Raw genomic sequence first — 18,520 nt, 5'->3', positions numbered from 1 at the left:
ATTCTCTGATTCTCTACTTACAACCCAATTGTAACTTCTAGCTATCATGGCTTACGAATCAAATCAAACGGCGGAAATACTTTTCCTAAACACTCTTCCCTAGTTGCCCTTTACTCGTAATTGAGAAAAGTTCAGTTATAAACCAACACACAACGCATATGATGCACGAATCACAATGCTATAAGCCAATTCTCAATTGAGCGAGAACTAGCAAAATTATATTTCTAATGGGTGCTACCGGTGATTTCAACTAAAAATAATCTAGTTTCAGGTACGGAAATATATCAAAATAGAATTTGGTAATATTTCAGATTTAGATTGAACTCTAGCAGATTTAAATGGAGTTATGAACCACTATTAGTGGATAGAATTTTAATCACAAATTAATGTCATGTAGAAATTTGTGTTAACTTGTTTTACTTTGAGAAAATTTCTTAGGTTAAGAGTAACGGCAACACTCAAGGTTGTAACTTGTGAGCACCTTATACGTACATTGACCGTACATTAACCGTAAACACTAAATATTTCGGATTACGGAGAACAATTTACAGGTAGCCGCGAAAACAAACTCAAACCAAGCCACTACTCATGAGTACTAGATGCATCGGCAATTCTTCATATCTATCTATGACTACAGTTGTTCATGTTAAACCTTCAAAAGAATTGATCTTGCTTCATAGTACCTTATTTTGACCATTTTTGTCTGACCATTCTTCTATGTGATCTAAAGTACATCCCAACAAAGAGAGAATTAGACGATTGTTGACTCCTCATGGTGGGATGAAGGTGTGATGTATGAGACAATTGAATCACGTGGGCATGGAGGTAAGCAAATTGATAAAGCAGAGGGAGAATGGTTGACAAAGTTATAGTAGAATAGAGAAACATTGTGATATTATGAGTCAACTGAGCTCATGGTGTAGTTCTTGCAATCTACTGGTAATGCCCGATACCTTCTAAGCCTATACCTACCAAATTTTGCATGTACACAATAAAAAAATGATGAATTTGAATTGTGTAATTCCAAGTCACGGAAGAGAAATGAGAACAAGTTATTCATTTTCTTAGGGAAGTCTTGCTCCTTATAAAGCAGTTTTTGATAGTCACTGACATGAAGTGGTTGATGCTCTGGTAGATCGATAGCTCATAATCGCTTGTTTATGATTTTGGACCACGGTAGGTTTGTTTATGAGTTTTGTCCTTGGGTAGGCTTATCCGCCTATGCATCTACAACTATGCAAGTTGTATCATTTCTTTAGACAAACAATGATTTTCTTAGATTCCTTTTTTTTTTTTGAAAAAAAGTCGTCTTTTGTGTTGTTCCTAACTCATTATCTGCCTATGCATCTACAACTATGCAAGTTGTATCATTCCTTTAGACAAACAATGATTTTCTTAGATTTATTTTTTTTTTTGAAAAAAAATCGTCTTTTGTGTTGTTCCTAACTCATTACCCATATTATGATGAGGCACCTAAGCATCATCATGCCCACCCCCCCCCCCCCCCAATTTCCATCGGCATAGAGGAGGTGACAGGTGGGTATTTAATCGAAGAACTCTAGTTTTTTATTTCGCCTTGTTGCTACATGCACGTAACGTAATCGATTTTTATAGCCATGCGTGTTAGTATAAATAGACGGTCTCTTGTGCCTTCCTATTCATAGGAGAGACACCATACCGTGACAACTATACTAAGCGGTGCAGGCTACTTTATCTTTCAACTTTTCTGAAGTCTAGAAATTTTCCATTTAACAATGCATTTTAGGCCCCGCTTAGGAAGGAAACTTTCGTGTGTTTTTTTCCATCTATTAGGGGCGGATCCTAATGGTTTTAAATGTTGAGGCACACGCTTATTCGCTGCGCACACGCTCTAGTGGCACTTAAAATCCTAGTGATAATTGCATCGAGGATTATATGTATCCCGCGTTTTTTTGTGTGTGTGACACATGGCAATACACCGAGCTAGTTTTGGCGTAGCATATTAACTAACGATGCGCTTCACGGACTGGCAGCGGACATTATGTGCTGCACATAACTTGCTATAACAACACTAAATTAGTGTGTCGTAAGGTGTCTATCGGTTCGATATTTTGTGTAGCAATTTGACTATCCAACACAATTTATATAATATATAAATAAAATATAAAATATAATTAAACTTATAGCACACAAAATGAAACTTGCAGCTGAAAAAATATGGACATGAGCATATGTCGTACATGGAGTACCTCTCAACCCAACAACTTCATAGTTCATCTCCTACATGTATAGCTAGCTACATCCTAAATGCTAATAATTCACTAAGTTCATATTGTGTGTACCATCCCAATAAGAGAGCCCTCTTTGACTCCAAATTGGAAGACGTACACATCACCTTCATTTAGGTTATTTTGTACAGCATGTTCTCCCGGTTTGAGATGAAACTCAGAGTATCATCATCATGATGCTTCACATGAACTTCACCCTTGACATATTGGCAACAACGATATGTGACGCTTATGTTCTCTCCTTCAGATATGTAATAAATCATATACTTTCTGACGAAAGAGGTTGAAAAGCACTACACAAAGAAGAAATAAGTACTCCCTCAATCCCTCTATCCTAAAAATGATGTGCAGATTTGGATATATCTAGACACTATATCTAGATACATCCAAATTTAAAGAAATCCGCGACTTACATTTTTGGATGGAGGGAGTAGCTATGTTTGTTATAAGTACCTGCAGTAAGATTGTTTGCGCTGACATGGTTGGACTTCAAACGTATTTGCTATCATTTTGTTGCGGATTGTGGTCTTATTCATGATACAGACATATTAAGGAATTTTTTTGGTCTATATCTTCTAAATATTCGCTTCAAATTCTTCATTCTTAATCTAGTCATGTCAAAACCATTGCCAAACCTATAATGCAGGAGTACTTCTCTAATAAAAAATCATGGGGACCTAAAATAAAAGGTACATTTACCATAAGGTTATTTTTTTATCTTATGGATGTAATAACATAGACCCCACCAATCACGAGTGTGACTCCGTGGAAACAACCGATTCGGCAGTTCCTCCCGAGCCTAGCCCAAAGCTGCTTTAAGGATAGTGCGAGCCACAACATGGAGGAGCCCAGGCATCATGTTTTCTTCTCCGTGGAGCCTATCTAGAGAGCATGCAAGCTACCAAATGTGCCCATAATGTTGGCTTGTGGTTGTGGGTGCAAAGGTTGCCTAGCTGATGTAGGGCCATGAAAATACTCTCCCATCACATGAAACTTATCTGCGATTTATCTAAATTTATATGTAAATAGAATATAGATACATCCAAATTTCGATAAAGCTCTGACTTGTTTAATGGGTCTGCGGGAGTATAACATTATATACTCGTTTGCAAGAGTTTATTACGTTTGTACAAATAGAACCACGTCACTCGAAATTTTAAAAGAATCGCGGGATGCAAAGAGGGAGACTCTTAGGCGCCGTATGAATTGGTCGTAATTTTTGTGTGCCCACTGGTATTTAGTTCAAGCGAGAGCTAAACGTACGGAATTTAGTTGATGCTAAACCTCTGTTCTATCGGTGGCCAGTGGCCACACAAAAAGTACAGCCATTATATGCGGGACAAGAATAACACTATACGATCCTCACAAGTATATGCAGGTTACATGGCGGCATGCGTTTCAGGTACAAGGGAACACCAGGCACTTCAGCTGCCGCCACCGCCCACACCGTTGTTCGTCGTGTTCTCCCCCACCAGGGCCACCGGCTGCTGCTGCAGGGGCTCGAGTGTGGCGACGATGTCGCGCATGAGCGGCCGGGCCTTGGGGTTCTTGCTGAGGCAGTGGTAGGCGAGCATGGCCGTCTTGTGCACGGCCTTCACCGGGTAGTCGTCGGCGGCGAGCCTGGGGTCGACGATGCCCAGTACCTTCTTTCTGTGCGTGAGCAGCGGGAACGCCCAATCCGCCAGCGCCTGCTCCCTCACCGGCCTCGACCTGTCCAGCGACTTGCGCCCCGTCAGCAGCTCCAGCAGCACCACCCCGTAGCTGTACACGTCGCTCATCGCCGTCAGGTGCCCTGCAACACACACAACAGCCACACCGTCGCGTCATTATGTCCGTCTGCTGCTGAATAGTACAGAGATCTCCGGCGATCTTCTTCTGGGAACATACAACTCCCATTGCTTTGCTCTCAAGTTAATTACTTGCCTGTCATGATGTACTCCGGGGCAGCGTAACCGTAGGTGCCCATGATGCGCGTCGAAACGTGCGACTTGTCGCCGACCGGTCCGTCTTTCGCGAGCCCAAAGTCAGAGAGTTTCGCATTGTACTCCTGATGATGAACATTGGCAAATATTCATCAGAGAAGAAGACAGAAACAACAATGTAGCAACGAAAAATGTTTGGTGTCTAGGAGCCTTGCTCCGGTGCTCCCCCCTAAACGGGAAGTTAAAGGGTAATAGTTGGGTTTTTTTGTGTGTTGGGTCTACCGAAATCTAATATTTAGCCCATGTATACCCGTCTGTATTGATACGGTATGTGTACCTCGCGTAAGAAAAAAAAAAGAGATCACGTTGATCAGTTAACGATCTCATTCATCTAAGTACAGCCCCACGTCGTACAAAAACGAGGTACAACACAACATGGACCATACGGGCATGTACAAGGTTGTATGGATGGTGGACCTACACTGAAATTACGATCGTGTCCCCGCTTATGTATAGGGATTGGAAGATTTCCACCGTTGTTGTGTTTAACGCACCCAAAAAAAATTCAGGGGAGGAGCACCGGAGCAGAAGTGGGTGTCTAGCAATACATTTGCGAATGGATAGCTGCAAACATTGGAGCAACGGAAGGCGGCCTCTACCTCGTCTAGCAATATGTTTGACGTCTTGAAATCCCTGTAAATGACTGGCCTCTCAGCTTCGTGTAGGAAGGCAAGTCCCCTTGCAGCTCCGAGTGCAATTTTCATTCTGGTGGACCATGGCAGTGGCAACATCACCCCTGCATTAGCAAGTGCAATTCCTTGAACAAATCTACACAATGCAGCGTGTAATACCATGTGAAAGAAATAATAATGCATACTATACCATATTCGTCATTGACTACGAAGAAATAGTAAAAGGCAATTTGTTACACATTTTAGGTTACCAATTTAGTTTTATCAAGTAACAAATTTGGTTCCAAATTCACAGTAGCTGCAAAACTGATAGTATAATTGAATGATAAAGTAGTTTATGAGAATGAAACCGGTTGGCGTCATAAGTCATAACCAAGAGCATCGTGGAAGCAAGATAATCTTCAGCAGAACAAGAAACAATGCCAAGAACAGGTTTTAGACTTAATTAAATTGGCAGAACACCTGCTCTTTTTACCTAAAAAAAAACAGGTTTTAGACTTACTTGAAAACAGATGCGATTCCACACATCCCAGAGGCATGAACTCGTAAACAAGAACCCGGTGATCATCTTCGCAGCAATACCCGACCAACTTCACTAGATTTGGGTGTGAGAGCTGCCCAAGAAATATTACCTCAGCCTGCAGATATGAGGGCTTCATATGTAACAAAGAGTAAACCAAAACATACCACAAAAGAAAGATGATTGAGAAATGCTAATCACCAGCCACTCCCTGTGGCCTTGGTAGCTGTTGTCTCCATCATGGACCTTGACCGCAACTCGCAACGGCTCTTCGGCCGCTAACCCTTGGCGAAGATCATTGGTGATGTACCCTTTGTAGACCCTGCCAAACCCACCTCCCCCTAGCACCGAGTCCTGCCTGAAGTTCTTGGTGATGCTCTTGAGTTCCTCGAATGTGAACGCTATCAAAGGGTTCTTCCGAGCCGAGTCCTTACGCAGCTCCTCTACCTCCTTCGGGTTGGAGGGCAGTAGGCTGTCATCCTTCTCGGCTCTCTCCGACGGGCTCTGCAATTTTGGAGATTCTGCAATGGATAAAAGGGCAAGTCATGCATGTCACAAGCTTGGTAGGCCTACAAGTTTCAAATGGTTCTAAAGTTCAAAATTAATTTGCAAGAAATAGATCAGAATACTCTGCACAGTTCACTAAACTTTTTTTTAATCATGGATTTGATTGAAGAAAAATCAATTCGAAAACATGCATGATGAATGGGTATTCATACTGAAATCTTTAGTGTTGGAATAGCCACAATTTGATTGAGCATGAAGGTATGGTACCTCTGTATTGAGAATTGATTGTCTGAGGTTGCCATAGATGTTAAAAGGCTAACAATATTTTGTACTCATGAAAAAATACTGCATATCAACATGCATGTATATATATTTCTAAATTGGGGAATCAAAGGAATAACAGAAAGTCACATAAACCATACCAAGAAAGAACAGCAGTACCTGACTTCGTTGCATTGGAAGAAACCCTGTTAAAATATGGATTCCCTTTAAACCAGCAGTTACCCATAACACGCAACTCCTAAAGCACAAATTTAGCCCTCTGCTTGTCTCACCAAGAACATCAAGAAGAGGAGGAGGAGGAAGAAGAAGCAAGTTGTCAACAAACACAAAGGAAGAAGGTACAGATTCCTATCTTCTGAAAGCTACAGAGGATGAAGAAACGCAAAAGAAGGGCTCAAATAGAACATCCCTTTCTCAATTTATCATGCGTTTCAAAGAGGAGAAACAGGTTCAATTCTGGCAGGCAGTTTTCCTTTTATGCACCCCTATACACCAACGGGCATTTAAGACGGGTATGGAAGATTTCTCTTCCCCTGCATTTATCTCTTCGTCTGTATTTGGAAGAGAAGGAAAGTGTGGTGGGAAAATGCAGCAATCGGCCAGGTGGTAAAGGCATGGTCTGACGGACCACCGATGAGAGCTGGAGAGGGCAGGGCGCACTCGAGTTGGAGTGAGACAATGGTGATCGCGGAGTGTAGTGGTGGCTGGATTCCAGGGTCATCTTTGACCTGGTAGCGTTGCCCTCACTCCTCTGGTCGATCTCTCAACGACGGAGGCGGAATGATGGGGTTTCTTGGTGGACTGGTAGTGGTGTGCACATCCCTCGGCTTTCTTTTTTTTCCTTGTCGCATTTGCTTTGTTTCCCTCGTGATGTGATGATTTGCGTTCGCTCCAGGGCAAGTGGGTGTCCCGATCACAGGGCAGTATCCTCACGGAGATGTGTTGCGGTGGGGAATTTGCGTGGACTCGGGGGCATCATCGCTTTATTGATGGGTGGGAGGGAGATACCTCGGCCAGTGGCAGTCTTCCAAGTCCAACATCCAACTAACCTCTGTTCCTCCTCGATCCACATCTTATTAGGTCAAACAAAAGAAAATTCCCCTTTGTCCAATTACATTTTGGGGGTGTCACTGTCCCCATCCTCTGATTACCTGGCCAATTGCCATGTTCGGATCAGGCTGATCTCCTAGGCCTTTACACCACATTATGCACTTCTTGTTTGCCGGAGAGTAATTTTTTCAGAAGAACCTTCATGCGCCCGCCAGGTATTCGACCGAATGTCTATGAGATTTTTGGCGCTGGCTCTGCACACTGTGGGTAGTAGTTAAGTGTTCGAATTCACAACGGATTAGGGAAAAGGTAAAATTATAACTGATTAGACAGTTTGAGCTCCCGCTGGCTCTACACTTGAATTAGCACATTGCCCTGCCCATTTCCTTCAGTTTGCGCAACTATGTAGAATTCAGTTGGGGTGATGTATGGATGAGATTTGTCTTTGGATTTTGCATGACTACTTGCACCTTGACGGCGCTGAGAGATTTGTCCATGGCTGATATGAAAGATGCTAATTGACTAGAATCGCATTACTATGGTGTAGCATCTAGCAGATCATACGTACAATGCTACGACACCGAACTTGACAACTGCATACTACTCCAAAGTCTAAGTACTTTTGAGCATAGCCTGTAGCCATGTCTTGAGTGGGAATAGACTTTATCCCTTCACCAAGGGAATTATTTACCTGAGCTGCTGAGCTAAAGGCTGTAAGACTTTATAAGTTGCATCCCCTTTACACTTGCATTTTTGTAGTAACACCTAAAGGAAACAGTCTCTACTTGGTCTTCTGCAACTGTCTGGTCCTAGAAAGCCCTAAAGGTTACCTATTTTGTTGGTGAAACTAGAATAGATAATTGTCTAGATTCTTCTACAATGCAGCTTTCAGAGTATTGTTCGTTAAACTTGTTGTTTGTGAACTCAAGTACCTATTTAGTTTTTCTAGCTGTCTAGTTTAAATTCTGAGGGTACTGTGTACTTTTATGTGCTCATAGTAGGACTATGCATGCTTTGAGAACCGTTCTCATCCCTTTCTGCTTCTGCATTTCCTATATTCCAAAGCTAACCATGTAGTGGCAATGTTTCGTTGAGTGAATGAAGTTTACCTTGTTAAGAAGCACCTATATACTCAATTAATCTCTGAACTTGGATAAAATTTAGTTCATGTTACACTGTCAAGGCTTGAGATTGACTGCGAAATAGTTAAGTTTATATATATATGGCATCTTCTGACAACCTAACGTTCATAGGCCTCAGCTATCATCTGAATCCATTTCAATCCACTTGGCTGTAATATAAAATGGACTTAAGAAATTTGTCCATGTGGAGGAAAAAGATGTTTCTGATGTTGTTCTGCACTTCCGTAACACAAATATGGAATTTTTTCATCTCGAGATGATATATAATTTATCTCAGAGCTGTCTCAGTTCTTAGTAACCAAATAAAATTTCTCTCAGTTCTTTTTCGAGAAAACGCAAAAGAATGTTTGCGTTTCATTTCATTGAAAAGATAGGATTTGTTACACGCCTCCTAATAGGTTTACACACAGTTTAATACAGACTGGGGAGTTCAGTGAACGTCCCAGGTTGGTGGCAAGATATCTCTGAGCCCTTCTGCGCCTGCACTAACCCAAGTTTTTTGCTTCCTCTTTGATCCTGGCACACAGGTCTCTGGTTGAAGGTTGTACTCCCTCAAAGACGCAGTCATTGCGATGCTTCCAGATCATCCTTGGTACCAGCAGCATCGCGGTCACCAGCCCCTTGTGCATCGGCTTCGGGGTGTGTTGCCTTGTGGCATGCCACCAATCAAAGAGGTTGGCTTCGTCCGAGGGTGGGTTACAAGACATACACAGACAGGACAGGATTTCGTGCCAGATTTGCCGAGAGAACGAGCAGCCTAAGAAGAGGTGCTGGATTGTCTCTGGAGCTTGGTCACAGAAGAGGCATCTTGGGTGATGTTGAAACCCTCGACTTGCGAGTCGATATGCCGTCCAGCATCGATCCAAGTTGGCAAGCCAGTGGAAGAATTTGACGCGGTTAGGTGCCCAGCTTTTCCAGATTAGCTTCCAGGAAGCGCAGTTGGTCGAACCATGGAAAGAAGCTCCGTATGCAGACTTGACTGTGTACTTTCCAATTGCACGCCACTTCCAGATGAGTTTGTCATCGTCCCTGGTTAGCTGTGTGCTCTCGATCAGCTGCCAAAGGAAGAGGTACAGTCCGATCTCATGGATGCCGAGCTTTACTACCATATTAGTGCATACTGACTTTTTGAGTGTTTCTTGAAGCAAAAAAGCTCCACTTCTTTTGGTTTTGGTGTAAAGTGATTTGCTTCCAATATATATAGATTGGGGAGAACTCAAAATATTACCTTTTATATTAAACACACACCCAAGTGCGCGCCATTTATATTGGAAGAAGGCAGAACTCAAAATATTTTAATTTTAATTTGTTCTCTCTAATTTCCTATATAAATATTGATAATGCATAAGGCTTTTGGAATATAAATGTAGTACTTTATGAGAAGACAAATAATACAAATTATCTTCAGTTTTACTGGTAGAATGAAGCTCCATGCACATCCATTTGCAATATAGATGTTGCATGGCTATATCGTGATTTAGTTGAAAAAATTTCTCCAAAAATTAGAATGCTTTAGCAGCCTAGCTCCTCTGTCACATTGACAGGTGCAAAAACTGAGTTTAGTTGAGTATGAAAGTTTGGAATTCCCATACTCTCAGAAAACCTAGCTGTTTGGTCACTTCAAGATGTTCTAGTGATCCTATAGCTACTTTGTGGCAGAGGTTGGTAAGACAGTTTGAGAAAGACTCCATAGTTCCCTGCCTGGTGAAAGTTCAGGGGCTCATGCAGGTGAAGAATAGCATGCATGTAACAGGCCATGCGATTTTTTGACGAAGAGATTATTTGGTCAATTGTCAATTCATCCTTGTAGTAATAGTAGTACTAGCAGATCTTTCATCCTTATTTATTCCCTCACCAGAATCATAGCAACATTCGGATTTGGAGGGTGCATGTTTGCACCAAATGTTTGTATATATGCTATTAAGGCGCATCTTGAAATGATTATTATTAGTTTTTTTTTGAGATCCATGATTATTATTGGTTTTCATTATGGAAGAGAGCCAATGCCAGCTAGTCCCCTCAATTGCGTTGACCATAATTTGACTTGCAACAGATGTAAGGCCACTGGTGGAGGAGATGAACAGAAACCCAATGCATGTGCAAATACATTATTTGTGTTGTGAGTTGTGGCCAATGATGCAAATTTACAGATGTTGGTGCACCTAAAAGATGGAAGACTTATGGTTTCCTAAGCATGCTGGTAACTTTTTATTAAGTGAAGAAATACATTTAACTCTCACGTCAAGGGATGTGTTTGGTAAGCTTCATAATGTCAGATATCAGTTTTCCTGTCCTGCAATGATCTTCATTATTTTCCTTCTTTTCTCGAACACTCATCACAGTGTGTGTCTTTTGTATTAGAAGAAGAACACCAAGACAATTCAAGAGTTACTAAGAACAATCTAAACTACATGGTTCTACAAGCATGCTCGTTGATTGTATGCAAGCTGCAATACACCAGAATATATGATTGCCACTTCACTGCATGCTAGATCTAACACATCCTGCTGTTTACCAGGCAAGCATTTTCAAGTGCATGTAAAGTAGGGTGTGAAGGATGAAACAATATTTAATTAAGCATGGTCCGTGCAGATTAAGAATTAGATTTTCCTGTAAAGAGTGGGTGCTCAGCATTATCATGGTTCAGCCAATGCATTATGCTTGCACACAGTCTCTAGTGTACACACATGTGCAGTAAACTTAATTGCACAGCTAAACTGTGTTGGATTTTATTATCCTTTTGGATTTACTATAAATGGTTGACAGGCGACCAGAAAAGCTTTTCCGCTTTAGCTCAGAGGGTTCAACTGCTAGATATCATAGGTCAAGTACTTTACATGTTCTCACAGACTTACTTTACTTTACTATAATCTAGCTAATAATGCAAGGTTCAAAGAGTTTGTCTTGTCATTAAACTAGATCTTCAGAGCCTAATGATTTGTGCGCACATGTTATCTTCACAACTTAAGACACTTGCCTATTTAGTTGAACTCTAGAACTTAGATCTTAGACTTTTAGTAGGTTTTTTAAGCTGATGCTTTGAAGTTAGCCTTTGGAGGATCCCAAAGGCTACAGCATGTAAAATATGTCTGTAGCTGATAGCTGGATCTTTGCCTCTTCTATCTAGGAAGTAACAGAACAGTAGATCAGATGATTAAAACACGAGGATGAGAGGGTTAGGTTGCAATTAACAAACTCTAGGTCTGTTATCTTGTACTCTCTGCAGTAGCTAGACTGTGTACTTAACTCGATAGGCCTAATCATCGCCGTCAACCATCCATAGATTAGATCACTAGATGAAGAAGGCAGGGGAATGATGTAGCCATGGAGGAATGTCAGGGCCATCCTAGCTTTGCAAAGCTTGTCTTGCAAGCACCCTACGGCATGGCATGAACACTTTCCCCCACAGAATCATATGTCGTGTCCTTCTGTCTGTATGGTGTCTATATATGTCCCTGCCACTCCACAGATGTCATTGTGTAAAGGACAATGGCTGCTTTACTGCTTCTACTCGTTGTTTCCTCGCTCTCATTTGCTTCCATTGATTCTGTTCAATGCACTCCAGAATCTCATTCACATGTAGTGTTTTTTGTGCAGGTTTTCACTCGCCTTGTGTCTGTTTGTCAAATCAGTTGTTCACTTCATTTCTGTCCTCTTTTCTGTTGTGTTGCAGGTTCACATTGTGTACTTGGGCCACAATAACGGTCTGACTCCTTCTCTGACCACACGGTTTCATCTCCAACTTCTGTCAAGAGTCTTTGCAGAGTAATATACCATCTTACTTTCTGAATTAAAATTAATGGGGAGCAATAAAAGACCATTGAGTTTCTTGAAGTTGGTGGGAATAAACGTGCGGAAGCACAATCTTCTGCATTTCATAATACAAGTTCATCTTAGTTACTGCTGCGTAGTACTACGACCATCTGGTAAACAACCATAAAGTTGAATCAGTGAAATTAAAATGTAGGCAATTGTTCCCCTCAAAAAAAAAATGTAGGCAATTTTTTTATTTGTATCCTTTGTAACGTTGTGGAAACTATGTATCATGCTTCTGAACTTTTACTCAATCTGTACTGCATGCTTAACTTGAAGCAATTCAATTAGTTATTTAGGAAAAATAAAAATAAAACCACTATCTTTGCTTTCTTATTTGGCAAGAAGTTGTAGCTAAGAAGAAACTTACATGAACACAACATTGCAGGCTGGATGAAGCAAGACAAGCTATTCTCTATAGCTACAGTTATGGATTCTCTGGTTTTGCAGCACTGCTCAATTCAACGCAAGCCACCACCTTGTCAGGTAACGATTACTTATGCTCTGCAGATTTTGTTGTCAGGAAAGTATCTCTGTGTACCTAGTTCTGCACACTTGGATACTCCCATAAACTTACGAGGAACTCCATGATCATTATAATCAGAATCAGAAGAGGTCATATCTGTATTCAGGAGCAGGATGCTGCAGCTCCATACAACCAGGAGCTGGGATTTCATGGGCCTCAGCTTGCATTTACAGATGGAGCAACCATCCTCACAAATGCATTTGAAGTACGGAGACGACGTAATTGTCGGTATCCTCGACACAGGTACTTGTCATCTAACGATTTTACATCCATGCAAGTCCTGCTGCACTTTCCTGTACCTTCTCCATCTGCACACATGAAAAGTAGACTGCCTGAATGCATGTTCTTTAGCCTGAACAAAATATGTAGCTACTATATCATCACATTGTGGTTTCCAACAGCACTGCATGGGATTTATTTTGAACAAACCTGAAAGTGAAACTTAAAGTTGTTTCCTGGATGCTGGCATCCCTTACCAAGATTTGAAGTTAACAATTTTATTTTAGCACGTACTGACATCGGAAAAGAGTGTCCTACTTGAAAGAAAAGAGTATCCGCCTTTCTTTTTGAAAGAAACTACTGGAATGAAGTTGAAGAATTGGAATCTCACTTCGAGAGGGCTGCCAATTTCTGTTTCTACATAGGGAATGTTGTGTGCAATGATAAATGCAAGCACGATATGGGGAGCGATTTTTCTCATCCATGTTAGTCGTTACAGTGTTTGTGGTCATTGGCATTTGAGTCTACTTGAGACATCTGATGTTTTTTTCAGTGATGCGGGCATTTCGGTGCACTTGAGACATCTTATGATTTTCTTCATTTGTGTGTTGTCAACAGGGGTGTGGCCTGAATCCAAGAGCTTCAGAGATGACCCCCACCTAGGCCCCATCCCGTCATCATGGCGCGGAACGTGCGTGGGAGGTCAGCAGTTCGACCCGGCCACCGCGTGCAACCGCAAGCTCATCGGCGCGCGGTACTACCTGGCCGGCATCGAGAGTGAGCTTGGCCCGATCAACACCACCGGTGGCACGGAGTACCGGTCGCCGAGGGACCGTGTCGGCCACGGCACGCACACGGCATCCACAGCGGTGGGCGCCGTGTCCCCCAACGCCAGCTACTTCGGCGGTTTGGGCCACGGCGTAGCGCGTGGTGGCGCGCCTAGAGCACGGTTGGCGGTGTACAAGGTGTGCTGGTTCAAGGACCTGACGGGCCGGTGCAGCGACGCGGACATCCTGGCGGCGTTTGACGACGCTCTGCACGATGGCGTGCACGTCATCTCGGCGTCTCTCGGGTCGTCGCCACCGCTGGCCCCACTGTTCGCGACGAGTACCGAGGTCGGGTCGTTCCACGCGATGCAGCTCGGGGTGTCGACGGTGTTCTCGGCGGGCAACGATGGCCCGGACGCGGCCATGGTGCAGAACGTGTCACCGTGGGGCATCACCGTCGCCGCCAGCAGCATCGACAGGAGGTTCCCCACGGTGATCACGCTCGGGAACAACGCGTCCGTCGTGGTGAGTTTTTTTTTGTCCTACATAGTGAGTAGTGACTATTGTACATGGCAGCTTGTAGTACACGATATGCATGCAAGAAAGTAAGGCCTGTTTGATTCAAAGGATTTCAAAAGTACGGCTTTCTGACGGGCTTTTTTAGTACTGGTGATTTTATATTGGTGAAATTTTTAGTACTAGTGAAATGTTAAGCAATGTGTAATGCATTTGCTGTTTTTGAAATTCAGAAATAACGAATGAAATTTTGGGTACTAACATATTTGCACAGGGAGATGGCTTCATTGTCAAGGACATGGAAATGCCATTAGTAGAGAGCAGTAGCGTCTTCGCGGACGGGTAAAATTTCTCTCACTTGGCAACCACGAGCACAGCCTAGTGACAACTGACAAGTGACTTGCGTTTGACAAATCGATTTGTGTGCGAAGGACGTGTTCGTTCGACCAGCTGGTGAACCGCACGGCGGCGTCCGGGAAGATCGTCTTGTGCTTCTCCACAATTGGGATGGTGTCCAGCGAGGGCGCGGCGCTGGCGGTGTACGCCGCCGGCGGCTCCGGCGTGATCTTCGCCGACACCAGCTCCCGGAAGTCCAACCAGGACAACTTCCTGCCGACCGTCCACGTCAACCTGCGCCAGGGCACCAAGATCCTCAACTACATCCAGAGCCGTTCAAGGTAACCAATCCACTCATATATCCACCTGCGGATCGAAGAAGGTGACTCTGATCGTGCATCCATCGTGTGCAACGTGCAGGCAGCGGCCGACGGTGCACGTCTCGGCGAGCAGGACCGTCGTCGGCAAGACGCCGGCGCCGGCTATCGCATACTTCTCCTCCAGAGGGCCCAGCTCCATTTCTCCAAACATTCTCAAGGTAGACGATACAATCCTCTGACCGACCCGGGCATGGTGAAGAGATGGGCTATGAGCGAGCCTATGACTGAAACGATTTGTTGCATTGCTGAATTCGCAGCCTGACATCACCGCACCTGGAGTGAACATCCTGGCGGCATGGCCGCCCAAGGCGTCGCCGACGGTGCTCCCCCTGGACAAGCGCTCCACGGAGTGGAACTTCGACACGGGCACGTCCATGTCGTGCCCCCACGTCTCCGGCATCGTCGCCATCCTCAAGTCCGTGCACCCGACCTGGTCGCCGGCCGCCGTCAAGTCCGCTCTGATGACCACGGCGTACGTGCACGACGACACGTCCGACGCGATGCTGGCCGGCGGCACGATGAAGGCGGCGGATGCCTTCGACACCGGCGCGGGCCACGTGGACCCGCTGCGGGCGCTGGACCCGGGGCTGGTCTACGACGCCGACGCGCGCGACCACGTGCGATACCTCTGTGGCCTCGGCTACACGGAGACGCAGGTGCGGCAGATGGTGCTCCCCTCCCCGGCGCTCAACACGAGCTGTGCCGGCGCCGGGATGCCGTACGGCGTGTCCGACCTCAACTACCCGGCCATCGTGCTCGCTGAGCTGGGCGCCGCGGCGACCGTGAAGCGGACGGTGACGAACGTGGGCCTCCGTAGGGACGCCGTGTACCATGTCACCGTCGTCAGCCCCCAGGGCGCGCGTGTCGCGGTGTGGCCGCCGGCGCTGGTGTTCTCCCCGCGCTGCGCCAAGGCCGAGTACTACGTCACCGTCACGCCGGCGAAGCTGTCGCGCGGCCGGTACGACTTCGGCGAGATCGTCTGGTCCGACGGCTACCACCGCGTGCGCACGCCGCTTGTCGTCAGGGTCACCAACCTGCCCGACGCCGGCGCTCAGTCCACGGATGAGGACGGGGCTGCTGATCATCCACAGGCTGCCTAGGTCCGGTTATACTATAATCTTGGCGGTGCACGTCTTCAGATCACGTTAGACCGATCTGATTCGGATACTTTCTTAGTCTGGATTTTTCGTAATGTTTTGAGTTCATTTCTTTGGGACACAGACACACTGTAGGTGTGCCATTGGCCATGTTAAAAATTTGTGACGAATTTCAGAGTGATAGCATCTGCACTTTCCTGATCAGACGTCAGTTTGAGTAAGTGAGTGTCAACGACCCGGTCCAAGGCCCACGACGGAAGAGCCCAAGGGAACGGAGGACACCGGCCCGCTATCGCGACTGAAGGAAGACGTCTCCGTCCCTGCTGGTATAAAGGGAAGGAAAGGATTCCTGGAGAAGTAGGTTGGTAGAAGGCGGCTCTGCCGTTCCTTGTAATCGATAGAATTCGAATTCGTGATCCGACCACAGACTTGGCGAGAGTTGTATCCAAAACTATATGTCGTGAAATCCAGCTAGTCGGGATCTAACAATCTGGTATCGAGCCGCAAATCTGGACCAATTTTTCCCCCTCCCACCCACCACCATACCCGTCAATTCACCCGGATCCGCGCCATGGAGGTCGAGAGCTTCTCCAAGCAGCAGATCTACGACAACCTCCGCAAGCTCGTCGCCGACGGCAAAGCGGAGACGGCGGCGACCCTCGCGGAGCAGCAGCGCATGAACATGGAGCAGCATCGCGCCATGCTCGCCACGCTGAACGAGATCCGCGCGGACATCGGCGACATCCAGCTGCGCATGGAACGCCAAGGCTCCAAGTCGTCTTCCTCATCTGCGGTGGAGCAATCGCCACCACCGACGCCGCGCGACGGCGACCCACGCCCGAGCTGGGCCCGGCGATGACAGAAATACCCGGGGAAGGCTCATGACACCATGGGTGCCTATGTGCCTCCTCCGGCAAGAGGTGCGCAAATTCCCCGACCTCACACTTGCTAGCGATGATCCTCTTTTACACCGTCGCACGGATGAACACTTCCACAACCACCACCGTGATACCGAGTCGCATCACCACCACCATTCTCTGCCTAAAATCCATTTTCCTAAATTTGATGGCACTTGTCCGAAGCTGTGGCAACGAGAGATGTGAGGACTATTTCAACCTCTACGGTACCCATCGGTCGATGTGGATCACCGTAGCTACTATGCAGTTCGAGGGTGCTGCAGCACAGCTGGCTTCAATCCATTCAACCGAAATTGCATAACACTTCATGGACTGAATTTTGTTCATGGTTGGTTACACGATTTGGTCGTAATCAGCACCAAGCTCTGCTCCGTCAATTGTATCACATTCATCGACAAACCAGTGTCACAGATTATGTAGAGCGTTTTGCTGAGCTTATTGATCAGTTAGCAGCATATGAGCAAAACATGAATAGTCTGCACTATGTAACTAGATTTCAGGATGGTTTATGGCCTAATATTCGTGCAGCAGTAGCTATTCAATGTCCTGTAGAACTCGATACTGCCTACTCTCTCGCATTGTTGCAGGAAGAGATGAGTGAACAACCAGTTCAAGGACAAGGTCGACAGTTATCTCTGCCAGACATCACCGCCAATTCCGGCGTTACCTGCTCCTCCTAGAAGGCCACTACCACCGCCTGCACCACCTCCGACAGCTAACGTAACGCAGGCGCAGCTGGAGAAACAACCAATTGCGTAAAGCAGCAGGGCAGCTCAAGCTTCTGTGACAGCGGACGCCAAGTGGATTGCTCTGCGCAATTATCGTCGCACGCGAGGTCAATGTTATACCTGCGGCGAGCGTTATTCCAGGGAACATCAGTGTAAGGGGACTGTGCAACTTCATGTACTTGCGGGAGGTGCTGGATTTATTCCAAGGAGAAGAAGCAAGTGAGGAGGATCAAATGTCAAACAACGGTAGCATGGCTGAACTACATCCGATGACTACTGAATCGGTGGTCAAGGACCCAAGTACTCTCACTTTTCAGCTAACTCGGTGTTGTACGGAACCAGCGAATTCAGTTTTTGGTTGATTACGGCGATACTCACTCCTTCATCAACAGACTCTCTCATTCCTCGTTTCACCAACGTAGCTGCACTGAAATCAGATGTCAAAGTGAAGGTAGCTAATGGTGCCAAGATGGTTTGTGACAAAGCCCCGCTTAACTGTCCCCGGTCATGTGAAGGACATCAGTTCACCACACAGTTCAAGTTTCTGGCACTAGGGGCATATGATGGTATCCTTGGTCTGGACTGGCTAGCAATGCACGGCCCTATGAGAGTGGATTGGGACGAGCAATGGATGTCGTTTGATCACAAAGGGCACACTGTTACTCTGCAAAGCAATAACAATCCCAGCCATTTTACTTGTACAGTGGTGGAGCTGCTATTGGTGCACGAGTCAGAAGAATCTGCAACACGACTACCGATGAAGTGGTACAGATTCCGAAGAAATTCCAAGCTGTATTCGAGGAACCAGTGGGTTTGCCACCCAGACGCCTCTGTGATCA

At 45.4% G+C, this 18,520-nt stretch overlaps 2 protein-coding genes across 2 annotated transcripts; one reads left to right on the top strand and one right to left on the bottom strand.

Annotated features, from left to right (window-relative positions):
• Positions 1-3,559: 3,559 nt before the first annotated feature.
• On the bottom strand, positions 3,560-6,858 carry LOC124701480 (probable serine/threonine-protein kinase PBL16). Its single transcript, XM_047233548.1, has 6 exons — positions 6,350-6,858; positions 5,603-5,922; positions 5,384-5,519; positions 4,849-4,985; positions 4,191-4,314; positions 3,560-4,059 (listed from the first exon to the last, which is right to left on the bottom strand). Exons 1-6 carry the CDS (start codon positions 6,414-6,416, stop codon positions 3,692-3,694), a joined length of 1,152 nt encoding a protein of 383 aa, XP_047089504.1. The 5' UTR covers positions 6,417-6,858; the 3' UTR covers positions 3,560-3,691.
• Positions 6,859-12,621: 5,763 nt separating this feature from the next.
• Positions 12,622-16,222, top strand: LOC124695751 (subtilisin-like protease SBT3.18). Its single transcript, XM_047228568.1, has 7 exons — positions 12,622-12,681; positions 12,800-12,964; positions 13,559-14,232; positions 14,498-14,565; positions 14,655-14,900; positions 14,980-15,097; positions 15,197-16,222. Exons 2-7 carry the CDS (start codon positions 12,835-12,837, stop codon positions 16,037-16,039), a joined length of 2,079 nt encoding a protein of 692 aa, XP_047084524.1. The 5' UTR covers positions 12,622-12,681; positions 12,800-12,834; the 3' UTR covers positions 16,040-16,222.
• The last annotated feature ends 2,298 nt before the right edge of the window (positions 16,223-18,520 follow it).

The sequence above is a fragment of the Lolium rigidum genome, chromosome 3 (assembly GCF_022539505.1).
Source record: "Lolium rigidum isolate FL_2022 chromosome 3, APGP_CSIRO_Lrig_0.1, whole genome shotgun sequence".
Taxonomy (NCBI): Eukaryota; Viridiplantae; Streptophyta; class Magnoliopsida; order Poales; family Poaceae; genus Lolium; species Lolium rigidum.
The sequence above is the reverse complement of the archived record's forward strand: the minus strand, read 5'-3'. Positions and strand labels throughout refer to the sequence as shown.